Source organism: Camelus ferus, chromosome 2, assembly GCF_009834535.1.
Source record: "Camelus ferus isolate YT-003-E chromosome 2, BCGSAC_Cfer_1.0, whole genome shotgun sequence".
Lineage (NCBI taxonomy): Eukaryota > Metazoa > Chordata > Mammalia > Artiodactyla > Camelidae > Camelus > Camelus ferus.
In genome coordinates this window covers 104,995,103-105,022,488 of record NC_045697.1, presented here as the reverse complement: position 1 = coordinate 105,022,488, position 27,386 = coordinate 104,995,103, and the positions used below count along the sequence as shown (strand labels likewise).

General features: G+C 40.0%; 1 protein-coding gene across 18 annotated transcripts in view; it reads right to left on the bottom strand.

Annotated features, from left to right (window-relative positions):
• Window positions 1-27,386, bottom strand: part of ARHGAP10 (Rho GTPase activating protein 10) — a 301,268-nt gene that overhangs the window by 35,771 nt on the left and 238,111 nt on the right. For all 18 annotated transcript variants that reach the window (XM_032464674.1, XM_032464692.1, XM_032464726.1 and 15 more), the window contains one exon: window positions 3,770-3,929. In XM_032464674.1, the coding sequence (XP_032320565.1) occupies window positions 3,770-3,929 (160 nt within the window). The remainder of the gene's footprint in view (window positions 1-3,769; window positions 3,930-27,386) is intronic.

Below are 27,386 nucleotides of genomic sequence, written 5' to 3'. Positions count from 1 at the left end.
GACTTTGGAACATGTGAAATACCTTGACCTATGATGTAATGTCCTCTAAGGAGACTGAGCCAGCAATTTTTCACTGGCAATGAAGTCGCCCATCACCTCAATGAGTGTACAGGTCGTAATAGCTCCAGACTGACTGACTGCAATAAATAAGACCCACAAGTCATAAACATCAGCGGAAACCCAAGAAATGCAATTCTGCTATATTGTTTTCTACCTGTCAGAGGCCACAGCTGTATTTACACACCGCCTGTATCAGAATCGCAGCTGCTGTAGGTTTTCCTCTGTAAGTTTGCTTCCCGGTGGCTGGGATCACGGCATTTCTGTACGACAGAGCTACAGGGGTCCTAGGTGATCTGTATATATTTGGTCTTCATTTTTCAGGACCTGAGATTAAGGCAAGTGTGAATTTTGGAACAGAGAGTCACCGCTCTAGATTAAAACCAGGCAGTCCAGGCAAGGCCTCGTTGTTTAAGGCTCTGAGTAGCATGTCAATGACCTTGGCAGCAGCTTTGGTTTTATTCGATTTATTCAGATGCTACTATAATCAATACTGTGCAGCTGGTATGCAGAAATGATAGATTAAAAAAGAAAGAAACGAAAAGGAAAGCAAAGCACACGATGAGAACTAAATGTGCAAATGCTAAGGACCTTTTTTTTTTTAATGCTATAAAGAGAAAATGGTGAGATTAATTCTGTGAAATTCCTCGGGGAAGAGTTTTTTATCTTTATAAAGAAGGAGGAAGATGGATCAGAAACCAAACATAGCTGCCTAAGAGACACTCAGTGACACACAGAAAGAAATGAGATTTCCAGAGGGAAGGCATTTTGACAAATACATAATCATTAAAATAGGAAATAAAATATGTATTCATAACTATGTCAAGTATCACTAAAAAGTTCAAAGGGTGTAAGAAATTCCCATCATCAAGAATTTTACGGTCAATCTTGGGGTGAGAGAAAAATTAAACAGGGTTATGGACCTCGTGTTGGTGTGCCCCTCCCAGGGGTGGTATTAGGAGGCGGGGCCTTCGGTGGGGGGAACCAGGATTAGGTGAGGTCGTGAGAGTGGAATCCTCAGGAATGCGGTGAGTGTCCTTCTAAGAGCCACCAGAGAGCCTGCTTCCTCCCTCTGCTCTCCATCACCTGAGGATACAGGGGGACGTCAGCAAGTCTGCAAACCAGAAGCAGACTCCCACCAGACCCTCCAGGCTGACACCCTGATCATGGACTGCTGGCCTCCAAAACTGTGGGAAATAAATTCCTGTGGTTCACAAGCCCCTCCATCAAAGTACTGTTGTGACAGCAGCTGGAACTAAATAAGATAGATAAGCAGGCAGATGGAGGTGCTGACGTAGATACCTAGATACACATCCACACTACTGCTACCAGGTAACGACACACGGTAAGTACTCACTAATAATGGGAGGGATCCGTTTCCTAGCATCAGGGATTGGCTATAGACAGAGAAGGGTGTTATTTACAATCCTCCCGTAGATCAGAGCAAGAGAGAGGGCTTCCTGGAAGTGAAAACTAAATTAAGCCCTGAAGACAAGTCAGGATTATCTTGAGCAAAAAGGGAGACACTTCAGGCAGAGGGAGTCCAAGTCTGCAGGAGGCACACAGGGGCTGCTTGAGGACCACAAACACTATCCCAGGAAGAGAAAGGCGGGGGAGTGGGGACCACTGTCACTCTCCCACGCACACTCCTTAGAGAAGCTGTTTACAGCAGCACGTGCCTAGAGCCATGAGGGGAGGGACGGACAGGAGTCTGTATCAGGGCTTGCCAAACACCACTTGGGAATACGTTAGAAATGCACATTTTCAGGCTCCCCCTCAACCCTAAGAGTCACTCTGGGGTGGGCCCCAGCACTGTGGGCTTCACAAGCCTTCCAGGGATGCTCAAGTCTCAGAAGAGTTCCCCGATACAATGAGAAATCTGGACTGAAAGGTCCTCAGGTCAGTCCTTTCAAAGATACACAGGAAACATCCTACAGACTGAAGAGAAACAGAGATGAATTTTCTCCAGTGCACAGAAAAAAAACAGTCAAGCTCTTCCAGTAGGAGAAAGCCTACATTATGACCAGAATCTCCTTTCCGGACTTGCTTCAACGACTTATTTCGCCTCCTCTCCCTTTCTGGCCTCTCAAGGTTGGAGTGCTTTCAGTGACATTTTTAAATCTGTATGAATAGGAAGCTGGGGGAATTCACTCCTCGTTGGATTTATGACCCAAAATATTAAGTTCTTCCTGTTTCAGCCACGGACGTGCTGTGAATTGAGCTGTGGCTGTATCGTGGCTCAGAATGCCACTTCTCCACGCAACCACAATGGAAGAAGAGTGACCAACACCACCATTCTCCACTGACTGTGATAGATCTTACTGACAGACATGATGCGAGATCTGGTTTGTGCTTAAACACACACATACTCACAATACAAACACACATACACACACAACACGAATTGGACCCCTAGAGCGCCCAGGATTACAGATTCTCATTCCTCTGTAACCATTGTCTTTGTTACTTGGAGCACCAAAGTGGAATAGTGTCCTTATTTTGAAAGAAAGAATTGCAGCCGTGACAGGCATGCGTGAGAACATATAACTCAAATCCATCACGCACAGTCTTCAGCACTTAAATATACATACGTGACCATCTCGAAGGGACAAAAAAAAAATCTCATCTGGGGAACGGGTATCCATATTTCAAGTTTCACTTTGATTTTCCCTTAGATTTTCAAAATCTCCAGGTCACCCCCAAATTTTAGCATACCAAATCTCTCCCAGCCTCTTTTAATACTTAATAAGTTCATAATGATTTCATATGAATCCAGCAGTAACTATAAAAAGCCAAGGAAATATGAGGAACACTCGCTAACTCCATTTAAAGTCCCAAGAATGCCCAGCGAGGGTCAAATGACATCATTATCTGTGACTTATTTTAAGTAACTTAGATTTTTTTTAAATTTTTTTTTTTAATTTTAAAGACAGGACAGCCAAATACTCTCAGGCTGAATTATAGACGTATTTTTAGATGTAACTTGACTGACTAATCAAGTAATGTTACAGAATTATTAGTGGAGTTCTATTTTATTTTTTTTTTCTCCTTCTCTGAGCATTTGTTTGAAATCTGACGTCCCACATCACCACTAATCTGCATTCACCCCCCAGCCTCAGTAAGCACAGAAAGACGAACCCTCACGGGGTCAAACCAGGTCCACGGCAGTTTGTCTGCACTGATGTTATTTGTCCTAATGTACCTCAGCTGATCTGCGCACGCCAGGCACTAAACCAAACCGAGAAGATACAATCGGGTATTTCACCCATCAGTTGTCAGTTACTCAGGGTGCTAATGGAGTAGACAGGGCAGGACGCTAGTATAAAGCTCTCAAAAGTTCATATAAATGAAGCGTCCTTCTATAGGAAATGTCAGAAGTCTGCATCGATCATGATATATGCGTTCACATCTCTCTAGAAGTTTGCACACCTAGTGAGAAAGCATCCTCTGTGCAACCCCCAAAGGGCACGCAGTGAACTTAAAGCAGATCTGAAACAGCACTCACCCACCCCTTCCATCCTGGGAACACCGAGACCCTGTTCAAGAAGGGCCTTGTTTCATGGGCCCTTCTCCCTTGGGCAGCCCCACTGAGGAGAGAACAAAAGTCCTTAGATCTAACGGCCTCAGTACCCGCCAGACAAGCACACTTTTAAATGAAGGTCACAGCCCTCCTCTGTCCCTCAGAACCAAACAGAAGAGCACAGCTACTTACACAGTGGACACCCAGTCCCCAAAGCTGCCCCCATCTGCCAGAAGGTGATTTCTGTCTGGTCCGGGAGGCCCGTAGGCAGCGGCCATCGTGGGAGACGGGGAGGAAAGTGAGTCCAGGCTGCTGGGAGGGGTGTCCTCCTTGAGAAGACTGGGGTTGTCACCTAGGGAGGAGAAAAAGGCATCAACTTTCACACAACCACAAACAAGTACGCGGCATCGCTTGATTGGTCAATCAAATTATATTCAAAATTACATTTACAGTTCAGTCTGAGAGTATGTTGGTGTCCTATCTTTAAGGATTCTGTTGTTGATTTATTTTTTAACCAAAGATGCTTAAAATAAATCATAGACAATACACAGTGAGGAGTGTTTTCCCCACAAGAAGAAAATAATGCAAATCAGACAAGATGGAAGATGAAATGCTTTCATGGTGGCCCCAACGACTCCCTGCTCTATAAGGAGCACAGACATAAGTCAATGACAACCTTGAGAGCCACTCAGAGCAGTGTACCAGCCCTGCGGAGTCCAGCCTCTCGCTTTCTAGTCTTTAAGCCACTGCTGGTCTCCACCCGGCACATAACAAATCAAACAACTTGCAAGGGACCTGGTCTTCTGAGCCGATGTCTCGGATGATGATTTAACAGCCCAATTTGTTAAATCCGGGACACAGAGGAACTTCCATGTTCCTGTGAATATTAGGGAGGAGGTTCTACAAGAACCTACAGTGACTGCAGGGGATGACTTTAAACCAAAACTTAAAAGCATTTCTTAAATGGGTTGCATGAGTTATTCACTCAAAGAGGATCATTTTATAAAATATGTTGAGTATCATTCATGCACACTATGGGCTTGGGTAGAAGATGGAGAAGAGCTCCCAAGAGCAGCCATTTCCCTCAACTGCTCTTCTGGCTTTTGCAGTTCTCCTGGCTGCCACCAACGCACCTGAAGTCCCCATTGAAGCTTGGAGCCTTCAGCCAAAGTGACAGTCCCCGTTACATAGTGACTGCTCCGGGGTGTCTTACGGAAGCAGCAACTTACTAAGACAGCGCCGCCTCGGCCTGGATTTTATAAATGACGGGTCCTAACTGTTGTTCAACAAACCACCATGGAACCAGATGACACACATGACCCAGCCCCACACAGCTTCTAGCTGATGAAACCTTCCTTCTTCCTCAGCCCTCTGTCCCAGAAACAGAGCCTGCATGAGCGCCAACAACAGCAAGGCTCCTGCTCTCCAAAGACTGTCTTAGATGGACTTCAAGTCTACTGATCACAGAGCCCAAGAGAAACACTGGGCTCTGAGTGAGCTCCACCCTGAGATACTAACCTTGAAAACTGACTGTAGAAAATAATTCTTCCTTGACTCTGACCCAGCTTACAACTAAGGCTAAAAGAACCTTCCAAGTGAGATCTAGAAAAGCTGGATTCAGGCAGGTAGGAATGAGAGGCGGTGGTGATGGCTGAAGAAGGGATTCTTTACAGAAGCAGCTGGGGGGATGCATGACCCTGTGCAGAAGATTGTGGTAAAGGAGAGTCTTCAGAGCTTCCATTTTCTAAGCACATGTCAGGGAGAGACATCTGGCGGCACAAGAGGTGAGCACACTCTCTGTGGGCAGGTCTTGTCCCAGCCCACGTCTCTATAAGCCTTGCCCTGTCCCTGTTCACAGGCACACAGTCCAGAGAACTGCATGTTTCCTCTTTCAGTCAAGTCCCTGTTTCTATAGCCCTCCACCCCAAAGGTATTTAGCTAACTGAAATAATCCAGCCCCAAACAGAATGGCTAATTCTCAGGCAAATGACCTGAAACCCACTGACAGACCACTACGATTTCTTGTTGACTTCTTTTCCTTCTGGGATACAGTCCACTTTGAAACAAAGGCGGCTTCTCCCTCAGGGCCTGGATAGCTCAATTCATCCAGTTCTCTTCTGCAAACGAGCCCAAGAACAAAGGTTTTCCTGGCCCCTGGCCTGTGCCCCTCGGTCATCTGGGCAATGACACCCTTTGAAACTAAGATGGTCTCACATGTAACCCGGGGAAACTCCTGAATGTTCAGCTACACAACAGCTGCTGATTCAGGGCTTGTCTGGAAGCTGCAAAATATGGCTGGTTCTGAAGCAGAACAGGACAACCCCCACAGTGAGTCACACGCCAGCATTCTCCTGGCTGCAGGAGGCTGGATGCCAGCCCTCTGCATCCTGGGCCTCGGGCCCTGTCTCTGGGGCCAGACATGACACGGGGAAAGCAGCTGATAAGAGTCTGGGCCCAGCTAGTCCCCAACTCACTCCTCCAGGGAGAAACCTGTCAGTGAGCAGCAGCTTTGGGGAAGTCGAGCCCAAGGTCTAAGGTTCCTTTCAAAAGGTCCCTGAAATGTTTTCGCAACCAGATACGCACACTCCCCAACACCACCCCCAGTCCTGTCCCCAAGCAGACTGCCACAGCACGAACTCATTCAGCACATTCACTCACACGCTAGTAAGAGAATTTCTCTCTTCCTTTCTGCCAAGGAGTGGCAATCTGAAGCCTCAAGTGAAAAGAATACAGAGAGAAGGAACAGGTTTGCACAAACTCATCAGATGAAGAGATCCCTCAGCCTGCTTTACTGCTTTCTGTGTCCCCAAATTCCTTCTCCTCTCATGGCTCAGGAATGAGCTTACCAACTAGAGAATCATTGAATTTGAAGAAACACTAATATCAGGCAACTAACAGTTAAGTATTCTAAAACTTCAGTTCATCAAAATCAAATGACTTCTTTTGAACTAGTCTGAAAATAATCAAGCTTCAAAAAAAAAGTTCTATGTTTGACAATTTAGGTAATAAAGATTTTTCAATCCTGTGAAACGAACTTGCATTTGAGAATTAACGTCAGGCACACTCATCATTTGTCACCTTTGGCTTCTTTGGAGCGTCACACAACTGCTTTCCTTAGGTGCTACCCTTTCACAGGCACCCACAGCCAGACACGTCACCTACGAGTAACAAGGCTGTTCCGGGTATGGGAACAAAAATGGGGCTGAAGGACTGTCACTGTAAACAGACTCCAAGGTAAGACACTCACGAGATAGAAGCACCATCATCCAGAAAAGAAAATGGCTTTCTCGCCACATCCAGCTCCACTCCCACCTTCCCCACCAAGCGCTCGCCAACCACCTTTTCTGTGGGTTCTCTTTTCTCACAACTGCAAGCAGCAATCAAGTTTACATGGCAGTGTCTATGAATGGTTTCATGACCTGGTTTTAGCTCTCCATCTCTGTGATGCATCTTTAAAGGGTGAAGACCGTATCTCATCTTGGTAATCTTTAGAGAACACAACACAGTGCCAGGCAAATCAGGAGGCTTTCAGGAACTACTGACTGTGAACACACTGTCACAGAAAAGATCGAGAAATTGAAAAGCCAATGCCTCTAGGAATTAAGAAAAGGCAAGGGGAGGGGAGGAGGTGAAATCTATAAACCTCAAACAACTGTCACAAAATCTGCACAGTTTCTGAGGATCAAGCCTCATCTCTCTTTAATCAACCAGCCTTTACTGAGCTTCCACACACAAGGTACACAGTGGATGCCGAGTTACAAAGGTGAGGAATCGGTCCCCAAGCCGAAGGGGCAGAAGATAGCCAGGTAAAGACATCATAGCAGAAGGTGGGTGGAGCTTTCCATATCTCACTGAGGCATCCGGATTTGTGCTCTGGGGATTAGGAAGTCATTGCAGGGATTAAGCAGCAAAGTAATACTATCAAAAGAATCGATGCAAGAGATATTCAGGTATTACAGCTATCAGAACTCTGTGAGCAGAGGTGAAGGGTGAAAGAGGAACCTACCATGAGCCTCAAGTTCTTGGCTTAGGAAACTGGGTGAACGGTGAATTATCGATTGAAACAGGGAATGAAAAACAAGGAGCAAGATAAACAACACAGGGAACTATTCAATGGCTTGTAGTAATGAAAAAGAATATGGAAAGGAGTATTACATATATATATTACATATATAAAACCAAATCATTATGCTATATACCAGAAACTAATTTACGATTGACAGCATCGTAAATCAACTATACTGCAATTATAAAAATGGGAAAAAATAAAACAAGGAGCAAACGGGGTTGCAGACATGCTGGGGCTGAGCTGTCAGTAACAGATCCGGGGACGATGTCCAGAGGAGAGCTGCTTATTCGGCCCCAGGGCTCTGGGGCAGTTTCACTGATGTAAGAGGCACGTGGTTAGAGCTGAAGTTGTGGGATCGGATGGACAGAGCAAAGGGGAAGATGGAGAAATGTAAGAAAGCCCCAGAGAAACCTCAGCATAAGGAGCGGGCTTCTCCCTACTGGTGGCCGTGGTTATTGCTGTTATCATGGTAAATAGAGAGAGGTGTTGTCTTGCAAGTATTTCGGATTCTCTCTTGTCATCCCAACAGACATAGATTCTCATTAAAAAAAAAAAATAGACAAAAAAAAAAAAGTATTGAAGAGAGTGTGCCTTTCACGCCAGCTACTAGATTTCAGCATTTAGTCTGATTTCCTTATGACCCTAAGCACGAGCACAAGTGTTTCGTTTCCATGAGAGACTGACACAAGCTGGAACGACTGGCAGAAAGCTGAACAGGCAGACGGAACATGCATTTGATCATTGCACCATAGCTAACAATACGGAGCATGCTTATCGCCTACATTTTAACATGCTGATACACTTTTACTCTAGTTAGCTGGGCGTTCTTGTTCTGATGGTGACAAGCAATGCGCTCCACTCGCCTTCTGCTCATTTCAGGGAAACGCAGCTGCTGCGGCACTGCTGGAAGGCCCAAGGCTGAGAGCTGCCCTCCCCTTGTGTTCATATCTTCTTTGTCCTCCCCGCAGATACACTTTCCAGCCGTTATGGAGTCAGAGAGAGCTCTCTTGCCTCCCTACCTGTTGTTCTCTACTTAGCCTAGCGTGTTTGAATGTTTGAAGACAGTTTGGAAAATTTCTCAGAGATGGGCTGTCTCCACTAGTAAGGCTAGTCCACGATGCCCTCTCTCAAACACCCTGGCTTATGAATTAGCAGAAGAAAGAAAGAAAAGGAAAAGGGACCGAAAAGAGGAAAGAACAAAGAAAGGAAACGAGAGAAAAGATCGAATGCATTAGTTGAACTTAATTCTAATAACTCCAGAGTTAGGTATTGGGTCAAATGGAAGACAACCGCAGACCCTCTGCAGTTCCACAGACACACAGATACGCCTCCCATCGGGTCAGAATGACCTTAGAGGCTTCTAAACATCAAACAGCTGGTCATTAGGATCAAAGTCAGAGTTACTGAGAACAAAGTAACTCCATTTATAACAACACACAGTAACACTTTTACAATTAAGGTCAGTCAGGAAATTTCCAGTCAAAGTGACAATGAAATTTTAAGTGGAAACCCACCTCTCCCCACACATATGACCAACAACCACAACAAAAAAAAATTTTTTAAAGACACTCAAAAGATAAATTAAAAACTGTAACGGCACTTGAAAACTTGTTACGTATCTCCGTGAAAGAGAAGGAAATGGTTTCAGAGCTCAGCAGCAGCACAAGCCAAAAGTCTCCTGGCTCCAGGACTCATCAAAAGCAGCAGAACCAGCAGACGTTGAAATCCTGTGGTGCCACTGGGCCAGTACACCTACAACACACCAGGCATGGGTCAAGGTAGAAACAGGATCCCCACGTGGAACCAGGGTGAAGAGATGCTCCCCATACTCAATGGAGGCCACAAATCTATGACAAAGCTCCCCACTTGCCTGGTGAAATGGGTCTGATACGTCCACCCACTCCTGTCCCTGGGATGAGAGTTAAGCACAGGATTAATAGCTGGTTCTGAACCAAAGCACCTGGTTCGATCTGGTGTGCCTGGCAGAGGCAAGAGCTGGAGAGGGAGTAGAAAAAAGAAAGAAGGAAGAGAAAGAGGCTCCAGGTCATCATAAATGCAAGTACCCACACAAAATCCCCCCTCACCATGGACTTACCACTAACTTTAACTTCTAAGAACACAAAGAAAACTAAGACAGCAAACTCAACATCAACAACAAAGAAAAAAATTCAGAGATTTAGAGGTTTGTAATATGTAAAATAGAAGTAAAATTGCCCAGAAGAAGAAATACATTGAGAAGAAATATTTAAAGAAAGGATGACCAATTGCACAAAATGAAAGAACCTCAAGGACTTCAATCTAAATGACTCCGAGCATCAAACAGGGAAATAAAGAAAACGCTGCACATGAGGTACATTGCTGTGAAATTTAATATCAAATACAAAGAAAAAAAGGCCTCCTGACAGAGCAGATCATACTTAAAAAAAAAAAAAAAAAGGACCCAGATTGACATCAGAGTTCTCAACAGCAAATCTGAATTTACAACAATTCTGAAGTCGTATCTCTCCAATACTGAAGGAGAAGAATTTTGAGTGTAGAACTGCATATTCAAACTGCCAAACTGCTGTTCAAACGTGAGGGCACAATGAACACATTAGACATAAAAACACCCAGGGTTTGCTACGTAAAACCTATAGTGGTAACACTCTTAGAAAGCAGGCTTCAAGTATTTACATAAAAGAAACAATACGAGATTTTCAATGTCTACTGCTGTCTTCTAAAAACTCTAGGGCAAAAGAAAAGGGAGAAAAAAGAACCCAAAATGGTCCAGAATCTAGAAAATATCAACATGGTATGAGTAGATAGCCCACAAAAGATGACACTCCATTATTTATTTATCTTACTAGAGATAAAGAGAGAAACACAGTTGAGTTTAAGAAGTCAACAGATAAATGAGATTATAAATCTCAAAATAAAGGCAACCACCTTAGAAACAAACACAGAATATACATTATTAGAAACAGCATAATAGTTGCTTGTGTAAAGAAAAAGGAGGAAAGGAAAAATAAGTTATCAAAATTATTAAACAAAAATTATAAAATGACAGAAATTCTAACATAATGGTAATTACAATATGTATAAATGCATTAAACTCACCAATTAAAAGACAGTGATTCTCCAAATGTATTTTTAATTCCAATAACATGTCAACGACAAGAAACAAGCTTAAAACAAAAAGACAAACAAAGGTTGAAAATAAAAAAAATGTGAAGCTATCTTAGACAAATATAAACCAAAATAAAGATAATTATCTTAATAAATTACACAAGAGACAAAGAGAATCATTTTGCACTGATAAAGGGGCAAGGCAACAGAACATGAAGATAAGCACCTAATGACACAGCCTCAAGCAGCAGACAGAACTGTAAGGGAAAGCAGGAAAATCAACTGGTGTAATTGGAGATTTTAACACACACTTCTCAGGCACTGCTATTAGGGAGCCCCTTTCCAAAAAGGAAAAAAAAAAAAAAGAAAAAGAAAAAGAGAGAGAGAGACATATCTGTAGTCAACAGTACAAGGCTGCCTGCTTTATGCACACACATGCACAGCACCTTGCAATAAAAAAGGACAGTCTTCAAGAACAAATATTTTTGAGGAAAATGTTTTGAAGGACGACTATTATACATACTCTCTTCTCAGACTGAAACTACAAAATACTTAGAATTTAATAAACAAAAGGACAGATTTTTCAATTTTATATGCTGGTAAACGAAACATGGCTAAATAGAAAGTCATAATGCAAATTAAGGTGTAGAACTCAATGACAAAGACATTTTATAACAAAATTTGTGAAACATGGCACCATAATACCAAGGAGAATTTTTTAGCGCTAAAATATTTATTAGGAAATAAAGAAAAATTAGAACACTTTTATGCCATATTTAAATAGACAATTTTCCTAAATATTGATAGTCAAAGGGTCATCACAAGTGTTTAAATATTCAATTCATATTTAATAAATTCATAAATATTCAATTCAAATTAAATTCAGTCAGGGTAAACTCTCAAAATTAGAATGTACTAAAATATATTTGATGTCTTTTATACTTTAGTGTCCTCATTCAACAGGGATTACTTGTATACCATAATTAATATACACAGGTTATCCATAAAATGAAAAGCTAATATTCTTAACTATTATTTTCATTATTTACCAGTATATAAGACTTTCTGGAGGAAAAAGAAATCTCCAAAATCACAGTGGAAATTGATGAGAAAATATGACTTGACATATAAAAACTCAATACATAAGTACAGAAAAATAAATCTCAAGGCTAAACATGATCTACTTTACTTCTGAGGGTGGCTTCAACCAAAACTAGGTGGAACCTTTCCCCAGCATGGGGCGAACAGAGCTGTTGTGACGACACCCGCCCCATGCCCCTCACCCCTTGCACCTGGATTCATTCCCTTGTCATTTCACATTATAATTATCCTCCTGTCATTCTGCATTTCCTGTGTTTTAAATGGGGCTGCACAATAATAACCAACAACACCTTGCTTAGAGACTTTCAATGTCTTCTCTGCCCATTTGGTGTGACTGCTCTAATGATGCTGTAACCACGGAAGACTTGAGCACCAAAAATTTAGGCCTCGTGTCTGAAGCTGAAAAGGGTGCAGCCTGCAGGGAATCCTCAAGAAAAAGCATGTCTGGGGACGGGGCACAGTAGCGGACAGACTAATGGCTCTGGGAATGAAACTGATGGGAAGGGGCTAAAACTGGGAGGGGAGCAGGAAATGCTGCAGCAGGAGGAGAGTTGTGTTTGTTTTGCTAACTTATATAAGCCTGTTCAAAATACAACCTTTGATCCAAGCAGAAAATAGCCATGCCGCCCTAGTTTCCATCATGTGGCAGATATTATGACATCAATAAAATCTCCTTCGAGCCATAGCGATCTTTCCTCCTAATGTCACCCAGGACATAGAGGGTACTGAAAAGGAAGAGTGACTAGTATCAAGACAAACTCTCCCAAACTCATTTCACAGACACTCTGACATCATTTCCATTCTGTTCAAATAAAGTCTGAGTTGCTTTACTTCATCACATCAAAAACTAGTTCTAATTACTGCACTGACTAGGGTACACTAGAATGAACCAAAACTTATGTTTTCCCTCCTCCCTGCTCAATTGCTGTTGGACTTGACATTGTAAATAAAACCCAACGCTGAACAATAAAAATGGAAGTGGCCTCTATAAAGCTCAATCTGTCTAGGAGCTGGTAAGAAAGTTCAGATATACGAAACAGTAGAAAGAAAACACTTTCCCACCAATGTTCACAAAGTCAACACAGCAGAAGGGATGGGGGGGGGGGCCAACAATGGCATTTTAAGGCTGATAGAAGTCAAAGGATACAACTAGATCTATGATCTTCTCTAATGATCTGGTGCACGGGAAGGGGAGCACGCACTATGCAGTGCTGGACCCTAAAATGTGGTTAATACAGACCAGTATACTACTTAACTCATCTTAGAACTGTCATGCTGGATGGGAACACAAACCCCTCCAGGACAGAATCCTGCTTTAACAAGGACACTCAAGAACACTCAAGTCATCCGTGGCCTCACTTTTCCTACCTAAGTCTTGGAAGTACATCGTAATGAACGTCTCCTTGCCTTCAAATGACTGAGTGAAACTGTTGTAGACAATGAAACATTCAAGAGTTCCACCCCCAAGTAAAGGAGCAAGACCTCCAGAACACGACTTCACTCACTACTGCTCCAAAGGGAGGATTACAGTTTTGTCCAGCGTTTTGTTTTTGCATCTGGTCTTTAGCGTTAGCATCCCCGTAATTACTGACTTGCAGATACCAGGGTGACCAGATGCTCAAATTTACTACCACAAAGAAGGACAGCCTGTCTTGCCTAGCTGCATTATCTAAGACTGGTTTTGTACAAGCGGCCCACTCCTTGATTGCTGAAGAAAAGTGAACAGGCCTGTTTCTTCACAACCTACTCAGATACTCGGCCAGAACCTCACAGAGTTCTACTGGCTTCTCTAACTACAAGCTGCAGTGCGCACATGGAAAGACCAGCGCCCGGCAGAGCAGCCTGTGAGCAGCAAGGCTGAGAAGGGTCAGGATCAGATCCCAAACCAAATTCATACCTATCCAGCCAAAGAGAACCCGGCCCTCCCTACACATCTTTCCATATGCTGGTCTACTTCAACGAAAATGGCCAAGGAACTGCTTTATGAGGCACAAACAGGTAAAATCTACAGAAAGAGAAAGAGCCCAAAGCAAGATAAAAATTAAAGTTGATTCATTTTTTAGGCCAGATATTTATTCTTACCTTTCTCGAAACACAGGCCAGAAGAGTTATGTCATATTATTTTATACATGAGTTTTCATGAACTGGAAAAGTATACACACACACTTAATTCCTTCCTTACATTAATTTAAATAATAAAGATAGGTTAGGAAACTCAAAGTTTGACTTTAAAATTGAACTTTTAAAATTGCTAACGTAAATTGGGAGTTCAAGATTTGTAGATACTCATATATATAAAATAAACAAGTTCATACAGTACAGCACAGGGAACTATATTCACTATCTTGTAGTAACTTATAATAAAAAAGAATACGAAAATGAATATATGTATGTTCACGTATGACTGAAGCATTATGCTGTACCAGAAACTGAAAACACTATAAACTGATTATACTTCAATAAAAACACATATTTAAAAAATTTGCTAATGTAACTGGGTATCTTTCTTTAAAAAAGAAAAAAGGCAAAGCCATGCAAAGGGCATTCCTCTTTGCTGGCTATGCAGTAGTAGGTGGTAAATGATTACTGTGAGAAAACAGTCTAGAGTCCTTGATCAGAGAATCCTCCCTAAGTCTTACATTAGGGAAAAAAGGGGAGGAGGTTTAAGAAATTAACCCTGCCAACTGCCCATTAAGGAAAGAAAGCTAATTGTATTTCACAGCAGTGGGAGGTGCACTGAGAGACGGGTTATAATTGCCAAGTGGAAGGAAAGGTTCCTAAAGTCCCACTTACCCCAATTCTTGGCTCTGCTGCAAGTTAAAGCAATGTCGTGCGGCGTAGGGGGCAAGATGTCCCAGTTCCTCTCATCCCATTTTGCCCTCATCAAACAAAACAAACCATAATGGGAACCACAGTAAAGCTAAATAACATGCAGACTAATGACAGTCAGTGGCTGGATAAGAATAATTCCCTTGGGTAATGTAATTTCTTTATTTGAAATCATGTCCAGGAAAGGGAAATGTGACTCCCACCCCCAGTCCCAAAAGTTCATATAAATCAAAAGTACACATAGATATACATCCCCCCCAAAACAATGAGAGGAAAGTCGACTCCTGAACTATAAACTAAACTGTCCCTTTAAGGCATGAAAAGAGGTAATGAAATTGCCATGCCATTATAAAGCAGATTTTATTTTCTGTTGTCTGAAGATACAAAAATTTAAGCATAATGCTTGCCCCAAGAGCTACAGAATGGCTCAGATGAGCCAAAAGTGTATGCTAGGAAAAGCTAATGAGGGAATCAGCTGTGTTCTAATCACATGACATAAAACAGAGACCTCATTATAACGGTACAGCAGCAGCTAACAGGCATTAGGTTACAACTCCGGGAACCACCTCTACTACTTACAAAGGTCAATGGAAGTCTGTAGCAATTCAATTATAAAGTGAGTAAGACCAGTTCAGCTGCAATGTCAATAGAAGTCAAAGCCAATTGCTTTACTCTGCGAAGAAGCCGAGGGCAGGCTTTTATCGTCATCACAGTCCTGAGGTATTATTTACAGACTGAGATTTCTGCCTGTATAAACAAACAAAAAATGTAACAACCACGGACTGTTATCCTTAGGAACCAAGAAGTAATCAGACACTGAATCAAGCTGTCTTCCATAAACTTCTGAGGAAGACCTGACACTTGGACAGCTCAGGAAATTTAGAGCAATGTGCTCAGAACACACTCCAGTCCAGCTGAGACTCGGAGGGCTGGTAGACTCCTAGCTATTTACCTGTCCTCCTCTTCCCCCAAACCCCATTCTTTTCACCCAAACAATGTAAATCATTATTAATTGCCAGACTAAGACTGTGGCTAGCAACCAATAAGTCTACTTATTAAGCTGGACAAAAATAAGACAAAGTTACATTTTCTTTGAAAGAATACCACATACAACAATGTATTTGAAGCTCTCTATTTTACACATCAGCTTCTCAAGAAAATATAAGCTAAAGTTCTTCAGTATTTCCTAAACATCGGGTGGTTTATAGCCATCAATTCAGTTGTTCTTGGCAAAAGCCATGTGAAAATTTATTGACCCAAACTCATGAGGTTTCTACGGGAATTTGCTGAGATCATAAAAGACCGTAAGAAGAGGACAGGGATTTAAACCCAGGTTAGTTTAAATCCAGAATTAACCACAAACAATTCTACCACTCACTAAAACTCTGTGCTGCCTAAGTATTTCCAGTGACAGTGATCCCCAAAATGCTAGGACAATGTGACCAAGAGCAGTCCAGGTAGAAGGTGAAAGATACAGGAAACCTAACAGGAAAACTCTAAGCACCATTCTCAACATGGTGCCTAGGAAGTTTTCCTCAGCTCATGCTAGCGGGATGCCATATGCTTTTTTCTAGGGCTCTGCTTCATTCTACTTCAAAATCTTACACCCAACACACCAAATAGCAAGCACAGATTGCATCAGTATTAGGCTGAAACTTTTGTAACTGAAACACATATATATGAGTCTATGATGTATGTATGTATATGTGTATTTATGTGTGTATGTAACAAGTAATACACTACAGGAAAAAGAACTACAGATATGTACAAAGAAGAAAATCACCAAACTCTCACCTCTTAAGGATAAACACTGTCATAACTGGTTAATATTCTTCCAGACTTATTTCTACACTTACACATGTATTTATACAGCTTTTCCTTTAGAAGTGAGGTTATTCTGAAATCCTGTTTTGTAACTTGCTTTATTCATTCAAAAGCATATCATGGGTATTATATCTGTGGAAACATTTTTATTACCATTGAAAGGCTGGAAGCCTGTGTGTGGTTAGTAAGGGACCTGCATCGTCTGCTTGCATTTGGCTGTAGAATACAAGGCCTCTTAGGAGTACGCCCACACAACAGAACTCAGAATACTACACAGCAGTGAAAAAGGGAGAGGGTATTCTCTTTGTATTGGCATAAAAAGCAACACAAGATATACCTAAAGTTTTTCTTTTTAAGTAAGTTACACAACTAGCTTTTGGGTATATGGTGGGTAAATACAAATCTATATTCATATATGCTTATATATACATGAAGAACTCCAAAAGAAAAAATAAGAAACTTCAGGTTGAACGTGAAACTGCTGCCATTCAATCATTTTGGACATACACAAACAGCAGGTTTCATATGGTCCGACCCAACTAATTCAGTGGTTCGCAATCCATTCGGAATTTCAGCTTGGAAAGAACTTAAGAAACTACAGGTTGAAATGACAAGAAACTCCTTTTGCTTTACTATGTTGGAAGCACTAGATGAAAAAAAAAAATTGAAATTGCCACTACTAGATAACTTTGGAACTAAGGGTGCCACCTCTTACATGGCTCATGGTTACAGAGCTGCAAGCACCATAGGGAGCAGGGAATGAGTGGATAGGACTGAATGGCAATTTTTCACTTTGTATCATTTTACATCTTTTGGTGTTTCAAGCTAAGGAACATACTGCCTTTTTTTTTTTTTAATTTTTTTAAGAATGAACAGACAAAAGAAAAATAACAGCAAAAATTGAGTATATTCAGGCAGCATCAAATTCCTGACTGTATTCAGTTCACGCATTTCTAACAACTTATCAAGGCATCAGGTCCCTGAGATATCTGCGTTGCAGCTAACTTTAAAGCCAGATATTTGTTCATTTAGATCAATGGTTGCACAAATCATAAAATAAATATAACACTAAAATAAAATGATTGTTTCCCCTCCCCTTTGCTCATAAAAATGAGCATTCCCCTTTCTCCAGGAGGGCCCATTTTTGTCGCAGTGGATCATGATAAAAATTACCCTAAGAGTGTTGCCTACAGTTAACATAACCAAACAAACCCAGATGTCCTGGGTTTAAACCATACTCATCTCTGGCTCTTTCTTTTCCTTCATTAAAATCGTAACCCTGATTCCTTTACAATAAAACTAGCCACGGTCTTTAATGGAAAAACGAAGAATCATTCTTAACATTTATAAAGAATGAATCAATATATTGCTTGAAAGGCACATGGTATCTCTGAAGACTGGCCGTGGAAAACTCCAGGGAAGACGACCATCTGCTGAGCACTTGTGTTCGCACTTGAGCAGAGTGGGAAGCCAAGACTCTGGGACCAGACTGGGCAATCCCGGCTGTGGCACTGACAAGCTGGGAGATACAGGTAAGCTACTGACCTTCTCTGAGCCCAGTTTCCTGAACTATAAAATATGGGTATTACTGTTACCTATAGGACTGTTAGAAGGATTAGCTAAGTTTGACAGATACTGCTAAAACCAGTAGCTGGCACATGGTATGGTATATGTAACTGTATACTTTTATGACCCTCCAAATTTTGCATCCTGTTCTCATATTCACTATTACAAGTTTTTTAAAAAAGGATCCACCTTTAAAAGTAACTAAGATAATAAACAGAGCCTTAAGGAATCACTATTTCTGTTCTGATCCAAAGGGAAAAATAAGACCATGATTATAATCACATTTCAAGCTAAAAAATATCACGTTGCTGAGTTGAGAGAACAAATATTAGTCCATGCAAAATGTCAGCCGAATAATTCACTGTAATAAGCTTGAAGATTTCTTTTTCCATCCAAGGATGACATTGGATCCCTCTAAATACTGCTCAGAAGACACGCAGGGATGCCATGGGAAGTTGAATGAGCATTCAGAAGGAGCCGGGCTGCAGAGCTGCAACCCAGAGTTCATAAAAGGCAACGAGGTGGGTGAGAGGAGGGTGTAGCTCAGTGGTAGAGCACATGCTTAGCCTGCACAAGGTCCTGGGTTCAATCTCCAGTACCTCCATCAAAATAAAATAAAATAAAAGGCAATGAGTGACAACTTGTAACACACAGTTGACTCAATCTCACATCATTTCCTTTTTCCTCAACAGCTGGTAAGGATTCAGTAAATAAAATAAACTGGCCACAGTTTGCTTATATTAATGGTAGACAACACTTTAATCTCCTGGTAATTTTTACCATGGTCCACAAGAGTTTTCTGAGTAACAGAAGTTGTTTGGAATTGGCTGCACTGAGATAATACCTTCCCTTTCAAGATTTCTGTTCATCTTCCTGGCTACCAAAGAAAACGTTTCCCATCAGTCACTCTTGACAGCCTTAAAAATTCTACTTCATTCAGGATAAACAATACTTTGGTTGGTTTGAAAAAATGTTTCTTAGACAGTCCGGCTACCTCCTACGCGGCAAGAGTTTCAAAGAAGGGCTACAAAGAAAGTTGACAGCTGCTTGAATTCAGAACCAGAAATTAAAATAGGACCTATTAGAAGTGAAGGAAAAACCCACACCACAGGGAGATGAGCTTTAAAGAATTTTTCTCTCGTCTATAAATTCTAGTTACCTGCCATGAACTTATTTTCACCACAGAAGCAGCTATGTAATTTTTTTAAGACATTAACTAAGCTTTTTTTTTCCCCTCCAGAGAAAGGGGGAAATGTTCATCCCACACAGAAGCACAGTTGAGATTATAGAGGAAGTTCATCTAAGAAGTTGCCGTGTGCTTTGTCACTGACATTAGAGGGGCTGAGTTTCGGGGAGGCGCCTGGGGCAACGCCAGAGCAGGGGAGGCAACGTGCATGATTTATGGGCACACCACAACTGCATCACAGCCCCGCCATTTCTGGCAGCCTTTTCCAACCCATTGATCTCATCATTGTAAAAGCGAGTTCAGAAATAATCTGTCTACATGCACCATTCCTGATCCAAGCCTGGTCTTAGATTTAACTTCACAACACAGCAATTCCACGCCAAGGAATCATGACTTTACTCTGAAGAAGGGGCAGGAGACCTCGACACTCGGGAAGTTATCATCCAGAGCCCACCCATGGGGTGTCATGCAAAAAAATTGGTAAGAATCCAGAGAAGACTGCCAAGCATAAGACAAAGATCTGCTTGTGGCCAGATACATGTGTGGATTATAATTCTGTGCAAGCTGATCAGACAGATATACATATAAGGGAAGGTCAAGAGCTGGAGGAGGTCACTAAGAATCCACGTCCACAATGGTTTTACACACATTTCTTCTCACAAATACGTGTCCTGATACAATTTAAGAGAGGATGGAGTAGTTACAACTCACTTACAAAAGCATGTTTTCAGGAAGGTGATTTCTAAAGTAACTCTCTAGGGAACAGAGATGAGCAAGAACACAGCCGGCCGCCAGGACGGTCAGCTACTGGCCCCTGACTGCTGATGACACAAACATCTTTCAGTGCGGTGGCCTCCTCCTATACTTTACATACGCCTATGAATGAACGTGGATATATGTCTCTGAACTCTACACTGTTCACAACTAGGAGACTATTTTTTCTCTAAGAAGACATAACATTTTTAGTCATTATTTAATATTTCTCTGTCCACTGACTTTCCATATACACTATTTATATGAAACCTATTTTATAGAACAGTTATATGCAACAATATGCATTGAAGATACTAATAAAACAAGACATTTTCTTCTATTTGGTGGAAAGATGGTCTAAATATTTGTTTTTAAAAACCCCCCAGGGCACAACTAAGACATAAAACAAGGGCAGATTTACCGATGAGCCTAAAGTGCGCCTGACGACCTCTGTTTTGATCACCTGCCTTCATCCTCCACACTGGGTCAGTAAAGAAGTCCCAACAACTTGCTTTGACATCTCTACCAGATATCCATTTTATTTTCAAATCCTAGTGCTGATTCAAGCCTACATCAACCAAAGCTTAGATTACTCAACCAGCCTTTTACCAGGGTCTGCTTGGTTCCTACAGACAGATCTGTCCTACTCTGATGCTAGAGACTGGTGCCTATCAGGATAGGGTTTCTCCTTTAAGATAGAAGGAAAATGGTCAGGCTTCACCATTAAACCATCTTCCTGTCAACAGTCGTATTTTTGCTTTTTTGTTTACAAGGCTCTGCATCTTCGTCGTGATATCTACCGCACTGTAGGACCACAATAATACATGTTCAACAAATGTGCTGCAGTTAGCACATCCGGGATCCAAGTGGGAAAGTGCCAACCTAACGATAACCAAGTAAGAACTACTCTAAAATAATATTAAATCCTGCCAATTGGCTTGCAAGATGATTTTGTTTTCAACTCGTTATAAGTCATATTTTTTTGTTGTCTAAATAAACAAACTGCCAAATCATGTACAGAAGAAGATCGGCACAGAATACCTAATTACCCAAGAAGATACAAATAAAAACTAGTCCTGTGACTGTCTACTTTGGTTTAAAATTAGAGCTAGCATCAAGGAAGAGAGAGCTTAGTCAAAACTCAGATGATAATCTTCTCACTCCCCAAACTTTCTTTAAAATTTTTTTTCCTGCCTTGAATGAAAAAAATAGCAAAGAACAGGGAACTATATTCAATATCTTGTAGTAACTTGGAGTGAAAAAGAATATGAAAACAAATATATGTATGTTCATCTATGACTGAAGCATTGTGCTGTACACCAGAAATTGACAATACTGTAAACTGACTATACTTCAATAAAAAATTAAATGTACAAAAAAATGGCAAAGAATATACCTCATATAGCCTCATGTACTTTCCTTGTATATGGGAACATTACAATAAACACAACAGTCCCTCTTTATATAAAAAGGGTCCGGGGCCAGCCCCATCTACCAGACACTGCAGCCACAGCCACGTTCCCACCACAGAAAGAGAGCACATGCAGCCCACATAGGGACACTCCCTGAGTGCCTGGCTCTGGTGGCCAGGCATGAGTGCACTTTTCAGCCCTACAGGGCATCTCCGCTTCTTCCATGATGAGAAAGACAGCTGATTTACCGAATGCATACAAACAAACACAGAATAAGGCACAAAACGAGGAGACAGAGGAACACGTTCCAGTCGAAAGAACAAGACTAGAACCTCAGAAAAAGAACTAAAAGAAACGAAGATAAGCAATCTACCTGATAGGGAGTTCAAGATAATGGTCCTAAAGATACTCAGTGAACTTGGGAGAAGAGTCGATGAACATCATGAGAACTTTAACAGAAAGATGGCATATGTAAGAAAGTACCCAACAGAAGTTATAACTGAACTGAAAAATATACTGAAGGGGTTCAACAGCAGACTATATGAGGCAAAAGAACAATCGGCAAGCTGGAAGACAAAACAATAGAATTCACACAGGCAGAGCAGCAAAAAAAAAAAAAAAGTGAAGATATCTTAAGGGACCTCTGGGTAACATCAAGCAGAATAATATTCATAATAGGGGTCCCAGGAGGAAAAGAAGGAGATAAAGGGCCAGAAAACTTATTTGAAGAAATAGTGGCTGAAAATGTCCCTAATCTGGGAAGGAAGCAGACATCCAGGTTGGAAGCCCAAAAAATTCCAAACAAGATGAAACCAAAGAGACACACACCAAAACACATTATAATTAAAATGGTAAAAGTTAAGAATAAAGAGATTACACGTGTGTATCAGTGAAGAATAGAAACCAATGTAGTCCTCTCTCATTCCCTGAGTGGAAGCCTCTTCTTTTCCTTTCCTTTTCTTTTTTTTTTTTTTTTTTTTGATTTTATTGAAGTATACTTAGTTATAATGTATTGATTTCTGGTATACAGTACAATGTCCCAGTCATATATATATACACATATAGTTCATTTTCATACTTTTTCATTAAAGGTTATTACAAAATATTGAATATAGTTTCCTGTGCTGTACAGAAGAAACCTGTTTTAGCTGTTATAGACTGAATATAAATGGAATCAGATCATATATGTGACCCCACAGCCAATTTTTTCACTGGATAATATTTCTTGGCAACCATCTTAGGTTAGCACATGGAACTAACTTATAGTATTGATGAGTGAGAAGTCTCAATTTTACCATGCCAGCCCAGACAGCATCTAGGTCTTTTAACAAAACTATTTGGAATTCTATGAGTTTGAACCTTACTCTAAAGGTAAAAACCACATGTTTGCTGTAAAGATTTTTCTGTATAAACAGTGATAACACACAAATATCTGCATGGAATAAAATAGTAGCAAACCATGGGGAAAAAAAAGAATAAAGAGAGAATCCTAAAAACAGCAAAAGAAAAACAACTTGTTGCATACAAGAAAAATCCCATAAGGCTATCAGCTAATTTTTCAGCAGAAAAACTTCCAACCAAGAATTCTCTACCCACAAAGTTACCATTCAGAATTGAAGGAGAGATTAAGAGTTTCCCAGATAAGCTAAAGCTAAAGGAGTTCATCACCACTAAACCAGCCCTACAAGAAATGCTACAGTGATTTCTTTCAGCTGAAAAAAATGACACTAATTAATAATAAGAAAACACAAAAGTAAAAATGCCACTGGAAAAGATAAATATATAAGAAAGGTAATGGATCAACCTCTAACAATGATGGTTAAAAGACAAAAATAATAAAATTAACTAAAATTAAAATAACTAGTTAAGAGATGCACGAAGTCTAAAGATGTCAAATATATCACCAAAAGCATAAAATGTGATGAGAGGAGTAAAAAGAAATTTGAACACATTCCAAAGCTTTAAGTTGCTACCAACTTAAAACAGGGTACTATTTACATAAGATGTTATATGTAAGCCTCACTGTAACCACAAGAAAAAAAGTCTTACAGTAAACACACAAAAGAAAATGACGAAGGAATCTAAACATAACACTAAAGAAAACTACGAAGACACAAAGGAAGAGAAAGGAACAGAGAAGAACTACAAAAACAGCCAGAGAATAACTAACATACTGGAAATAAGTGTATACTTATCAATAATTACTTTAAATATAAATGGACCAAATTTGCCAATTAAAACACAGGGTGGCTGAATACATTTAAAAATAAAAATCCTACCTATGCTGCCCAAGAGAGCCTCACAAGAGACTCACTTCAGAAGAAAGAGCACACACAGACTGAAAGTGAAGGGATGTAAAAGGCCATTCCATGCACATGGAAATGAAAGAAAGCTGGAGAAGCTATACTCATACCAGACAAAACAGACTTTAAAACAAAGACTGTAATAAAAGACAAAAAAGGGCATTACATAACGATAAAGGGGTCAATCCATCAAGAAGATAAAATATGTAGAAATGTATATGCACTTAAAAGAGGATTAACAAGATATATAGAGCAAATATTAATGAACATAAAGAAATTAAAGGCAATAATAATGGAGGACTTTAACACCCTATTTACAATGTATAGATAATCCAGACAGAAAATCAATACGAAAACATTGAATTTAAATAACACATTAGATCTGAAAAGATAAACAAAACTGACAAACCTTTAGCTATATTACCAAGAAAAACAGAAGACTGAACTAAATAAAATCAGAGATGAAACGGGAAGTAACAACTGATACCCAAGAAATACAAAGACTCCTAAGAGACTACTGCAAACAATTCTATGCTAACACATTGGATAACCTAGAAGAAATGGATAAATTCCTAGAAACATACAATCTTCCAAGACTGAATCATGAAGAAATAGTAAATCTGAAAAGATCAACTACCAGTAAGGAGACTGAAACAGTCATCAAAAATCTCCCAACAAAAACCCAGGCTGATGGCTTCACTGGCAAATTCTACAAAATGCTCCAAGAAGATGTAATACCTATCCTTTTCAAACTCTTCCAAAAAATTGAAGATAAATCTTCCAAACACATTTTATGAAGCCAGCATTACCCTGATGCCAAAGCAGACAAGGACACCACAAAACAAGAAAACTACAGGCCAGTATTCTTGATGAACATAGATGGAAAAATCCTCAGAAAGTATTAACAAACTGAATCCAACAATACACTAAATATATTCAAAGAATCCTACACCACAATCAAGTAGGATTTATTCCAGGAATGCAAAATTGGTTCAACATCCATAGATCAATCAACATGATATATCACATTAACAAAATGAAGGATAAAAATCATATGATCATCTCAATAGACACCAGAAAAGTATTTTACAAAATTCAACATCCATTTATGATAAAAATTCTCAACAAAGTGGATACAGAAGGCATGTACCTTTACATAACTGTGGCCATATATGACTAACCCACAGCTAACATCATACTCCAATGGTGAAAAGCTGTAAGCTTTTCCTGTAAGATCAGGTACAAGACAAGGATGCCCATTTCACCACTTTTATTCAACACAGTACTGGAAGTCCTAGCCACAGTAATCAGGTAGGAAAAAGAAATAAAAGACATCCAAGTCAGAAGAAAGAAGTAAAACTGTCACTATCTACAGATGACATGATACTATACACAGAAACCTCTAAAACCTCCACCAAAAACCGTTAGAATAAATGAATTCATTAAAGACACAAGATACAAAATCAATATACGGAAATCTGTGGCATTTACACACACTAACAACAAACTACCAGCAACAGAAATTAACAATCTCATTTACAATTGCTTCAAAAATAATGAAATACATGGAAATAAAAGTAACCAAGGAGGTAAAAGATCTGAAAACTATTATTAGACAATGGAAAGAAATTGAGGACACAAATGTAAAGAAATTCCATGCTCATGGATTAGAAAAATTAATATTGCTAAAATGTCCATGCTACCCAGAGCAATCTACAGATTCAATAAAATCCCTATCAAAATGCCAATGGCATATTTCACAGAACCAAAACAAATAATTCTAAAATTGTATGGAACTACAAAAGACTCCAAATAGTCAAAACAATCTTGAGAAAGAAGAACAAAGCTGATATTATTACACTCCCTGACTTCCAACTATACTACAAAGCTATTGTAATCAAAACAATATGGTACTGGAACAAAAGCAGACACACAGATCAATGGAACAGAATGGAGAGTCCAGGAATAAACCCTACATCTATGGACAATTAAATTATGACAAAGGAGTAAAAAAGATACCATAGAGAAATGACAGTTTTTTCAATAAATGGTATTGGAAAAACTGGACAGCCATATGCAAACGTATGAAACTAGATCACTATCTTACACCACACACAAAAATTAACTCAAAATGGATTAAACACTTGAATGTGAGAGCTGAAACCATAAAATTCCTAGAATAAAACATAGCTGGTAACCTCACTGACATCAATCTGAGCTATGTTTTTGTGGAGCTGACTCCAAAGGCAAGGGAAACAAAAGCAAAAATAAACAAATGAGACTACATCAGACGAAAAGAGCTGCACAGCAAAGGAAACCATTAGCAAAATGAAAAGGCAACCTATTGAGTGGGAGACGATATTAGCAAGTCACATATCCAATGAGGCATAAATAGAACAAAATACAAAAAAAATCAAAATATGTGAAGAACTCATACAACTCAACAACAGAAACCCAATTTAAAAATGGGAACAGGATGTGAAGAGACATTTTCCAAAGAAGACAGAGATGGCCTACAGATACATGAAAGCAACATCATTAATTATTAGGAAAACGCAAATCAAAACCCCAATAAGTTATCACCTCATACCTGTTAGAGTAGCTATAACCAAAGACAAAAAATAATAAATGCTGCAGAGGATGTGGAGGCCAGGGAACCCTAGTACACTGCTGGTGGGAATGTAACTTGGTGCAGCCACTCTGGAAAGCAGTACGGAGGTTCCTCAAAAAATTAAGACTAGAACTACCATATGACCCAGCTATTCCACTTCTGAGTATTTATCTGAAGAACACAAAAACACTAATTCAAAAAGATCCATGCACCCCAATTTTCACTGCAACATTATTTACAATAGCCAAGATATGGAAACAACCTAATTGTCCATTGATGGGTGAATGGATAAAGAAGATGATTTCACTCATATGTGAAATCTGAAAAGACAAAACAAACAAAATGAAGCAAAAACAAACAGAGGGGAAGGGGATACAAAGATAGGCGAAATGGATGAAGGGGGTCACTGTGTGGTGATGGATGGTAACCAGACTTGGCATGGTGATCACTTTGTAGTGTATAGAGATGTCGAATTACAATGCTGTACACCTGAAATTTACATAACAAAAAAGAGGTAGCAAGGAGATAAATTTGGAGCAGGCAGGAGAAAACAGACACACAACACACACTGAACTTTCTTAGAGTTACTGTACTATTTCTAAGGAAATAAAAACACAGAATAAAACAGAAAGAAGTCTTTGGTTTTTCATTATCTTTTTGGCACTTAGCAGCCTACCTCATATTTTCCTATTCCACAACAACTGATTTAGCCAAATCTACGCAGCTTTGAGGTTCATGAGATTATGAAATGCTATATGAAAATGATCAATAAGTCCTCTACAAAACAGTAAAAGAATTTTGGTAAAGATTTAACAGCTGCTCTATTTGAAGAAACCTAGCTAGATACCACATCCATTTCAGTTCCTATTAATCATCAACAGAGATCCTTAAGCAGTAACCAGAATTTTATTCTGCAAATACTAAGTTTAATACCATTAAATCACATATTACAAGGAAAAAAGATGAGCATTGTGTATGCAGTATGGCTAAACGTGCCAAGGTTAATTAAAGCCTTTGTTAAAGGAAAGATACTAAGTGTTTTTAATTAAA